This window comes from Dermochelys coriacea, chromosome 7, assembly GCF_009764565.3.
Source record: "Dermochelys coriacea isolate rDerCor1 chromosome 7, rDerCor1.pri.v4, whole genome shotgun sequence".
In the NCBI taxonomy this organism is placed as follows: Eukaryota; Metazoa; Chordata; order Testudines; family Dermochelyidae; genus Dermochelys; species Dermochelys coriacea.
Genome location: NC_050074.1, coordinates 35,999,651 through 36,010,378, shown reverse-complemented (window position 1 = coordinate 36,010,378; position 10,728 = coordinate 35,999,651). Strand labels below are relative to the sequence as shown.

General features: G+C 40.7%; 1 protein-coding gene across 5 annotated transcripts in view; it reads left to right on the top strand.

Annotated features, from left to right (window-relative positions):
* Window positions 1-315: 315 nt before the first annotated feature.
* HDAC11 (histone deacetylase 11) overlaps window positions 316-10,728 on the top strand; it is a 69,275-nt gene continuing 58,862 nt past the window's right edge. For 2 of the 5 annotated variants that reach the window (XM_038411495.2, XM_043518113.1), the window contains exons 1-3: window positions 316-456; window positions 5,781-5,929; window positions 10,053-10,153. In XM_038411495.2, coding sequence (XP_038267423.1) covers window positions 455-456; window positions 5,781-5,929; window positions 10,053-10,153 — 252 coding nt within the window. In that variant the 5' untranslated portion in view covers window positions 316-454. Of the gene's footprint in view, window positions 457-502; window positions 685-2,079; window positions 2,099-5,780; window positions 5,930-10,052; window positions 10,154-10,728 lie in introns of those variants that run through there. The other 3 variants (XM_043518116.1, XM_038411499.2, XM_043518114.1) reach the window with 3 other exon arrangements.

Below are 10,728 nucleotides of genomic sequence, written 5' to 3'. Positions count from 1 at the left end.
CGTCCAGGTGCTGCCCTTTGCTCCGAGCTGGGGTGTCCTGCAAAGGAAGGGGGCGGGCCAGGGAAAAGAGAGGAGATGACGCCTGTGCAAACTCTGGGGTGCTCTTGGGGCAAGAGACTCTTACACCTCCACTTCTCCCTCCTCCCCTTTTCCACCTTCCTCCTCCTCCTCCTCCCCCCAGCCCAGCCCACCCCAGGGCCCCTTCCTAGCTCCTCCTCCCAGCCCAGGGCCCCCTTCCTAGCTCCTGCCCCCCAGCCCGGGGCTCCACCCCCAAGCCCTCCCCGCATCTTTGCCCAGCCAGTGCCGCGCGCTCCGGCCTGGGCTGGGCCTCTCGTGTCTCCTCCTCCTCCCGCCCGCGGTGTGGGGCGGCTCGGCTCGGCTCGGCTCGGCCCCGCCCCGCCCCGCCCCGCCCCTCCCGCGGCGGAGCGCTGGCTGGCTGAAGGCGGCCGGGGGGATGTGAGTAGCTGACGCGATCCAGGCCGGCCCGGGCCTTGTTAGGCAGGCGGGGCCATGCCCGGCCCCTCCCGGCGTGGCGCGGGCCTCGCGCCCCGAGTCGGGGAGAGCGGTTGTGGCGCCCCCACCGCGCTGCCGGGAGGGAGGGCGCAGGCCCGGGGTAGCCCGGCCGAGGCCCGCTGGAGGCTTCACCAGGGCCCCCCGTGGTCGCTGTCTCCGCCCCGTAGGCAGGTGCGGTTGACTCAGAGCCGGTCCTGGCCGGGCTGGCGGGCACCGGCCTGCATCGCCCCGCGGGGCGGAGCCTGGCAGGGACCGTCCTCGCAGGTGACGGCAGCGGGATTTGAACCAGCACAGGAGACGCCAAGCGCCGGCTTCCTGCCGTAGGCCCCCCCTCCCAACAACCCTCTTACCTGCCCCGCCCCAGGGAGACCCTCGCTGCTCCCCTCCCAGCTTCCTCTGCACCAGCCTTTCACCCCTGGACCACTCCAGGCATCTTGTTTTTGCAGCACCCGTCGCTCCAGAGTCTCTCTCTTTCCCCTTCCAAGTCAGTTTCCTCCACTTGTCCAGCATCAGCTTCTTTTCTCTGATCTGCTTCACCGTTTTGCACCGTAGTCTCTAGCACAGCTCCTGGGGGAACAGCCTGTTTGTGTTGCTCTGCTTTCATCCATTGGCTATCTGTTATTGTAGCTCATCTGACCATCCAGCTTTCCTCCCATCTCATAATCTCTTTTTCCCTTAGCTGTTACTCTTGGCATTATTTTAATAGATGTAGTCAATGTGAAATCCGATCAGTTTTAAAAATGAGTTAAAAGTAGTTTCACATACTACAGCTGCTACTGAGGAGCTGTCCATAAATTATGTAATACATTTTTGGTGATTTTTCAAGACCATTTATCATACTTTGTAACGCTGGAAATAAACATGCAAGCTTAAGGACCCACCCACTCCTAAAGCTTTAAGTAATTTATGGAGAACTGAAGAGTACCCTTACCAATTTTTGTGGTTTTACAGCAGGATGGACTGATTTCAATCACCATTTTTAATTATGATTTGAAATCAAGAAACAGGAAACTTTGATTTAAATAATAGATTATAATTCGTTTTTCCATTTGTACTTCTCGTTTTCCTGAAGAAAGGTTGAATCTCATTGGTCAATAACCCTTAAAACAAGTTGATGTGCAGCTAAATATAGCTTTTACACTAAATTTGGTGCTTCGTTTTGCTAAGTAGGAGGATACACCATATCTATACACATTTATTTAAGCAATATATATAGTTTAACATATATTTATTCAGATTCTTAATTTTTACCTTTTTATTATGTTAGAAAATGACAAACGATGCATTTATTATTTACTAGATTAATTTGTTGTTTGTGATTTGTGCCAAACTGCAATTGGATGGATATTGGAATACAATTAAAAAAGCACAACACCAGCATTTTAAAATTGTTTTTATTAAGTAAACCAAACTGCCTTAATGTTTTGGATATCTAAGAAAAAAAGGTTTCAGAGTAGCAGCCGTGTTAGTCTGTATTTGCAAAAAGAAAAGGAGTACTTGTGGCACCTTAGAGACTAACAAATGTATTTGAGCATAAGCTTTCGTGAGCTACAGCTCACTTCATCGGATGCATTTCAGAAAAAAAGTAAGTTATCAAAATATGTTTTGTATTGAAAATAAATAATTTATTAATTACAGGTATTATAGTAGTTAGTGAATTGAACTGATTGTTTCTGGTCACCATGTCCTTCAAGACTTTAGAATTAGTAGATCTCATCCTCTTACAGCTTGTTTTTATTCATAGATTGGAAGAGGAAACAAGCTTTTGTTCTTTTTAAGCTCCCAATTGGTTTTTTAACTTTGTATGAATTAATCTTTGAACTAAACTAGTTGAATAAACTGAAAAGAAAAATATATTCTCTACTACTGTAAAAAGCTGGTTGTAGCACTTCAACAAACTTTGGTTCCAGGTGCTTAGTTTAGTGACTTTCACCAGTTCAGTGATTTGACCTTCTTTTAAATTTTGGCAGCAAATATATTGTTTAATATTTTCTTTATTTAATGTACATGATTTTAATAGAATATAGCAAGTTTAGGCCTTAACATTAGTTTTCCATAATTTCAAATTTAATTTTAAATACTTTTAAAAATAAACAGTTAATTTAAATTAAACAAATCCATTTTTTAAAAAATGATTTTTCATCCGTCCTGAATTACAGCCATATTTTCTTGAGGTTTTTGTGTGTTTAATTTTTCTCCATTGTTGTGTGAAAAATAACCCACACAGACAAAAGGGAGAACTGATTATAAAAAAGCGGTGTCTGATTCTGGAAAGAACCCTTCCTCCCAGTATTTTTCCTGTTATCTCCAGGAATTGTAGGTATTAATTTTAACTATAGTAGGTAAAATATTTGTAGCCTGAGGTATGATTTTTAAAAAAAATGTTCTTTTAATTCTATAAGAGGTATAGTTTGTATGAAAGACAATGGAACAATCACGTGATTCTGTAGTCCTGACTCAGGAAGAATTTCTAACAATCTCTGTGGAAGTTTTGTGTGAATCAAGACTACAGTTTGGACCCTAAATTTCCAGTGTGTTTTGTATTTCCATAGAGTTTTAGGTTTGGTTGAGCATCTTTCCTTACTTATATGCCTAATGTGTAGGGACAGTACATTTTGTTTTGTATTTAGAAACAAAACTTTGAAACTTGAGCCCAGTACATCAAAATAAACTTTAGATTATGTCAAGTGAAAAATTGGACCTACATTTTAAAATTTAAAATGGGTTAGTGTTTAATCAACTTGGAGAAGGGTGGAACAGGTAGAACTGGAACTCAGTTTTGCCAATAATTGATTTTAGTGCTGGAATGAGTTAATGTACATAATCATTTGCATCTTCTTTGTGTGTTTTGACATACTGCTTCAGTCAGGTGCTTGGACATGAGTAGGGCCCGACCAAATTCACAGTCCATTTTGGTCAATTTCATGGCCAGGGGGTTTTAAAATTAGTCAATATCACATTTTCAGATGTTTCAATCTGAAATTTCACAGTGTTGTAATATGTGGGGGTCCTGACCTAAAAGGCAGTCAGGGTGGGAAGGTTGCAAGACTGGTGTAGGAGGGTCGTAGGATTGCCACCCTTTACTTCTGCCCTGCTGCTGACAGGTCTGTTGCCTTCACAGCTGGGCAGCCAGAGAGGGAAGCCTGCTGGCCAGGCACTCAGCTCTAAAGCCAGCGTCCTGGCCAGCAGCAATGTGGAAGTGACGGTGGCAGGGTTTGGGGGGATGGGTTACCATATGTTTGGTTTTTCCAGCAGTCTCCCACCCGAGTGGGGGAGATGGCAGCTGGAGCCGCAGCATCCCCCACTGCTCTCTCAGGCAGAAGTGGCTCCATCCCGCTCCCTGCCTGGCTGCCAGGGACAGCGGCCAAACATGCTGTAGGGGAGGCACAGGGAGAGAAGGACAGAGCCCCTGTCCCTCCCTGCCCTCAGCAGGCCAATTTGGGGGCAATTGCTACCCCCCATACCCCTCTATGCATCGCCTCTGAGACAAGGTTTTGGAACTAATTCATACATTAAACAGTAATAAGTCACCAGGAGCAGATGGTATTCATCTGAGAGTTCTGAAGGAATTCAAATATGAAATTGCAGAACTATTAACTGTGGTATGTGACCTATCACCTAAATCAGCTTCAGTACCAGATGACTGGAGGATAGCTAATGTGATGCCAATTTTTAATAAAGGCTCCGGAGGCGATCCTGGCAACTACAGGCCAGTAAGCCTAACTTCAGTACCAGGCAAATTGGTTGAAACTACAGTAGAGAACAGAATTATCAGACACATAGATGAACACAATTTGTTGGGGAAGAGTCAACACGGCTTTTGTAAAAGGTAATCATGGCACACCAATCTATTTGAATTCTTTTAGGGGTCAAGGGTGATCCAATGGATATAGTGTACTTGGACTTTCAGAAAGCCTTTGACAAGATCCATCATGAAAGGCTCTTAAGCAAAGTTAAAGAGCCATGAGATAAGCGGGAAGGTCCTCTCATGGATCAGTAACTGGTTAAAAGACAGGAAATAACAGGTAGGAATAAATGGTCAGTTTTTAGAATGGAGAAAGGTAAATAGTGGTATCCCCCAGGGATCTGTACTGGGACCAGTGCTGTTCAACATATTCATAAATGATCTGGAAAAGGAGGGAAACAGTGAGGTGGCAAAGTCTTCAGATGCAAAATTACCCAGGAGAGTTAAGTCCAGAGCTGACTGCAGAGAGTTGCACAGGAATCTCACAAAACTGGGTAGCTGTGCAAGAAAATGGCAGACGAAAGTCAATGTTGATAAATACAAAGTAATACATATTGGAAAACATAATTCCAACTATACATACAGAATGATGTGGTCCAAATTAGCTATTAACACTCAGAAAAAGAATCTCTGAGTCATTGTGGATAGTTCTATGACAACATCTGCTTAATGTGCAGTGACAGTCAGAAAAAACTAATGGAATGTTAGGAACCATTGGGAAAGGGATAGCTAATAAGACAGTAAATATCATAATGCTGCTATATAAGTTAATGGTATACCGAAACCTTGAATACTGCATGCATGTCTTATCGCCCCATCTCAAAGATATACTAGAAAAGGAAGAAGGTATAGCGAAGGGTAACAAAAACAAGGGTATGGAACAGCTTTCATATGTGGAGAGATTAAAAAGACTGGGACTATTCATTTTATAAAAGAGACAATGGGGGGATATGTTAGCCTATAAAATCATGAATGGGATGGAGAAAGTGAATAAAGAATTGTTATTTACTCCTTCACATAACACAAGAACCAAGGGTCACCCAATAAAATTAATAGGCAGCAGGTTTAAAACAAAAGGAAGTACTTCTTCACACAACACAGTCAACCTGTGGAACTTGGCCAGTGATGATGTGAATGCAAAAGCTATAACTGGATTCAAAAATGAATTAAATAAGTTCCTGGAGGATAGGTCCATCAATGACTATTAACCAAGATGGCCATGGATGCGACCCCATGCTCTGGGAGTCCCTATGTCTCTGACTGTCAGATGTTGGGACTGGATGATGGGATGGATCAGTTGATAATTGCCCTGTTCTGTTCATTCCCTTTAAAGCGTCTGGCATTGGCCACTGTTAGAATACAAGACACTGGACTAGATGGACCGTTGGTCTGACCCAGTGTGGCTATTCTTATATTCTCAACAAGCCAGACAATGGCCCCACTGCTTAATGTGGGGTGAGGTCATTAGCTTTTCCTTTACCAATCATTAGGAACAGTGATGGTTCTATTTTTTTTCCTTAAGGCCTCACAGAACTGAGTTGTATCTTGAAGTCCCACCAACATGCTGGCCTATTGTATATTCTCCAGACTACAACATCACATTTATGGGATTGGAGAAGCTACATCCGTTTGATGCAGGGAAATGGGGGAAAGTAATCAATTTCTTGAAAGGTAACATAATGACAAGGTTATACTTATTATCCAACTTTTGTTTAAGTGGTGTTAAGCTGACACTTGTGCAAAGAAAATGGAACAGAAGTAATTGCATGCAGGCTCTGTACACATTAACTATAGTTATTGCTAATATAGACAATAGTTGCTCTATATTACTGTCTGTCTTGCTTTTACTTTCTGGGCAAACCTAGCTTTTTTCTTTTTAAATGTATCGCCTTTGTAATACTTTAATGTCTGTGAAACCACAAGTTTAAATCTCAGCAAGTTTAACTTTCCCTTAACGTTTCTTATGTAAATTGAGGTCCATGCACTTTACGCTGCTGAGGCTCTTGCAAGTGAGAATTTAAAAACTGAGATTCTATCTGCTCTGCTTGGACATTAAAGAAACTGTAGCAGTTTTCTTTAAAGTATGAGTTTACTCCACTGTCCTTGGCACTTCCTTCCCCACCAATATTTTGCAAAGAACTTTCCACCCTAGTTGTGGCTGCATTTCTGTGGTGCTGTGCATGTGTAGAATGAAACTCACATAATGGTTATCAGTTTCACTCTGTCATTTGGTTTGAAAAACAGCAGGAAAAGTAACTAGTTGGTTAATTTCATTCTGACCCACTGCTTGGCAAAACTATGAGCAACAGCAAAGGTACAGGACCTGCCTGTATAAAGACTCATGAAGGCAGCAATGCATTAGTAGGTTATTTTCAAATCGCAGAAGCTAGAAATATCTTTAATGGTTGCTTAGCATGCAAAATTCCAATCACTATAGAAAGTTCCCTACTTTTCAATAACAGAGGATGAAGTGAATTTTTCAAACTGCCAAAGTACTTCACAAATTGTATATGGTAGAGAAGATCCCAAATGCATGCCCATAAAACATTTATAAAACCCATATAAACTATTCTGTTTGTGCTACGTATTTTAAAGAGAAATAATCGTAAAATTTTTTGAGAATCTTAAACATGTTTGTCTGTTCTGTTGGACTCTAACAGGGGACTCTTATGCTTGTGCTGATTCAGGTGTAGAAGGCAAATGCCCTATGTTTTTAGAATACAAAGTATCCTGTTGGTACTCAGTAAATTATTTATCCTCAGAACAGGTGCAATACAGGATGAAAAAGTGCAAGTATACCAGATCTGCTCAATCCCCATTTGTTAGAGTTCAATCTTGGTACCCATTTAATTTTTAGTCTCTCTGAGACTATCATAAAGAAGGCCAAATTAATGCCAGTTGACATATGTATTCTGAGAGACTCCCTTTTGACATATACTGTCAAACACTTGTCAGACACAGATGACCCCTGTCCACAACAGACCACTTTACCAACTGACTCTGTTCTGTTTTTCAAATCATAATGATGTAATGAACATTTTGACATTTAATGTACTTAGTGTTCATTGTGGTTACAATTGGTTACTAAATGTTTTTTTTTCAGTACTAGATTACAAGGTGATAAGAGGGGAACATAAATTAATAAAAGGTTGTCTTCATACACTGGAAGCAGATGCTGTTTTGCAGTTCCAGTTACTATTTATTTTAAAGATAACCCTGAAACTAAAACTGCACAATGGCTCCATTTCTACTGAAATGAATGAAAAAAAAATCCTTCTTATGCATTGTGATCCTTGTAAACATGTAAAATACATGACTTACAAGGGGAAGCACTGAGTATGACTAACTGTAACTGGAGCATTTCTCTTTGGAACACTATAGCAGAAGAGAGAACATTCCACCCTGACTATTACCACTAAAAAAGTTTTAATGACTGTCTTGCTGCATTAAATTATATATGGTGTGAATCTGACTTACTCTTGAGATTGCTGATGGAACCTAATATATTACAAATTAAGTAGCAAATGACATTTCAGGAAGAAGGAGACTAACTGTGGCTTGCATGTATCCATCCCTTACTATCTCATAATATTGTTGTGATAATTAACATTTGTAAAGTGCATTGAGATCATCTGATAGAGGCATAAGGATTAGTGTGATGAGAGGCACTAATATTACTGTTTACACAGATGAAAAGTTCTGTGCAGAAATGCTGTTGGGAATTTCAAATATAGAATTAAGGTCAGAGCCTGTAAAACCTCAACATCTTTTCACCCGAGGACTGAGCTTACTTGGCCAGGTCAAAAACACCTGTCAAACATACCATGCCCAAGCCAATGACCCACCCAGAGCCATGCCTATTCCAATGACATTGTCACATATTCACTCCTCCGTCAATAAAGCAACTCTGTCTCTGCACATGAATTAAATTCTTCCCCTCAGGAGCACACATATGCATGCACATTAAATGCATTCTGATATTCACCCCAGTTAATGAATTCTGGGATCTTTCCCAGTCACCCTCTTCAATCAATGAATCCTGACTTCCATCCCCTCTGTCCCCCAATGAATGAACATTTGGTCCTTCTACCTTTGTTGGGCTCCTCTGAGGTGGCTGCCCTTCTGGACACACTGGTGTTTCTTCCAACTCCTCTTCTCCATATGGACACCTCTGCTCTTCACTCTCCAGTTCCTCAAGGAAAAACTGATGGCCCCAGACACTTTGCTCCCCTTTCTCGTTTCGTAGAAGAGAAGGGGCACTCAATTCTCTGCCTCCCCTGACTGGAAAACTACTAGAGACATTTTGGCTACTCTATTCTTATACTTACTTCTCCCTTCTTCAGGAAAGAAGTTGTTGCCTCCTTGGCCCTGCTCATCTAGGAAAAATTTCTACATGAGCTGGGTGAATGGGCAAGGTGGGTTTTTCAAGCCTTGGTCAGTAGGAACACAAAAGTTCTACCACTACATACTTGTTGCAGATATTGTTTTATATCATGCCAGTGGAAACAAAATCCATCAGATTGTAGTCTTTCTGCAGCTGCATTAAGAAGGCTTTTCACAAAGTGTAGTTGCTCGGCAGACACATACTCTAGTACTATATAATATAAACAATTATAGAGACAAGGTAGGTGAGGTGATATCTTTTATTGGACCAACTTTTGTTGGTGAGAGAGATAAACTTTCAAGCTTACACAGAGCTCTTCTTCAAGTCTGGGAAGAGCTCAGTGTAAGCTCTAATGCTTGTCTCACCAGCAGAAGTTGGTCCAATAAAAGATACTACTTCGCCCACCATGTTTCTCTAATATCCTGGGACCAGCATGGCTACAGCAACATTGCATAAACAATTATGTGATGATCACTGGTGTTATACTTCCAACAGTTGATCACCATAGATAAAGCATGCATAACTGTTCTCCACCATGTGCGTTGCTTAGCCATCCCCGATGCACTGAAATGAAGTTTGGTATACTGTCCAGCAAATGTATCCACATATGTTCCTGCTTGCGTTAAAAATATCTCATTCATATATAGTATATATCCATGTACAGATATCTTGGGGTGATATTTAGGAAAGCAGTAGTTTGTACTGGTAAAACTTAATTTTATGTAAGCTACCTATGGGTCACCAAATATGGAGAGCAAGTAATTGCTTCCAGGCTTCTGCAAATTAAATATCAATAGGAGTTTGACAATGTTAAATGTACCAATTAAGCCTAAATGTTCACTTCTTATCAGAACTCCCTAAGTAATTCTTCTTCTTCGAATTTTGGCATTTCCTGCTCTGATGATTCAGTGAATTAAATGTCAGTGCTTGACTGTGGATTTGTAGTAAAATATATTAAAGAATCAAGGTGAATAATTGCTGATACTAGGACCAGAGTTTTCAAATTCTGTACATGTTTAAACTATCAGTGCCCTTTGGATATTTATTCTTGTGTTTTGCCTCATCTGTCTTCTATTTTAAAACCTTCACTGCCTACCTTTCCTTTCCAGTTTAAACAAAGAAATTAGCACTTTGAAATTATAAAGTGGCCTATGAGCATTATTAAATTCTTATAATTATTTTAGTTTTATCCATAAACAATTTTGTTATATTATTTATATGTGATTAATAACTTGTATAGAGTGTGTGTTTGAAGCATGTACTAGCACTTTGAATCAAAAGTCCATGTAATGCAAAGTAGGAACTCCAACACCTACAAGCCAGATTCTAAAATTGTAGGGAGAAAAATTAGAAAGTTCAACAATGCTGAATAACAATTTTTCTTCCTCCTTTTTTTCCCTGCTGTTTCAGAAGAAAAACTAATTGCAGATGACTTGATTGTACAGGCACGAGAAGCTACTGAAGAAGACCTGTTGGTTGTCCACACAAGACGCTACCTGAATAAATTAAAGGTGATGTACTCACTGGTTATCTTTGAAATAAACTTTTTGGAATTTATTTCAAGCAGTAGATGTCCTGCCACTGGCATAATATTGCTTCCTTCTTCCTGGTCAGTGCCTGTTATTAATAAACCAGCAAATTCCATATCAGCAGTTTACCAGAGCTATATTCTGGATTTGCCCTCTAACTTTTAAACTCTTTTTCAGAGTTACTGTTTCAAAGTCAGACCTCTATTTGTCATAGTGCACAACATTTAAAGGTTCAGTGATAATTGTTGAAATTCATATTGGAAGTCAAGTCTCTACATCAGTAGAGTTGACAAGCTGTCAGTAATCTTGAGATTATGTTGGATACAGACTAGGGTTGCGCCTATACCTTGAGGTGAAGGGCAACTGAGCAATGGTGTCACTAAGACTGCTATTAACTGTATCGTACACTATTTTCCTTTCTTTCCTAGAAGTAAGTGACAGCATAAATGAGATCTAAACATAATCTAGACTAGAATATTTCTGTTCTGTATTTGGGGAAAAAACTGATTATATGTATAGTCTCATCATATAGTGATGATGACACTCTTTCTATTCCA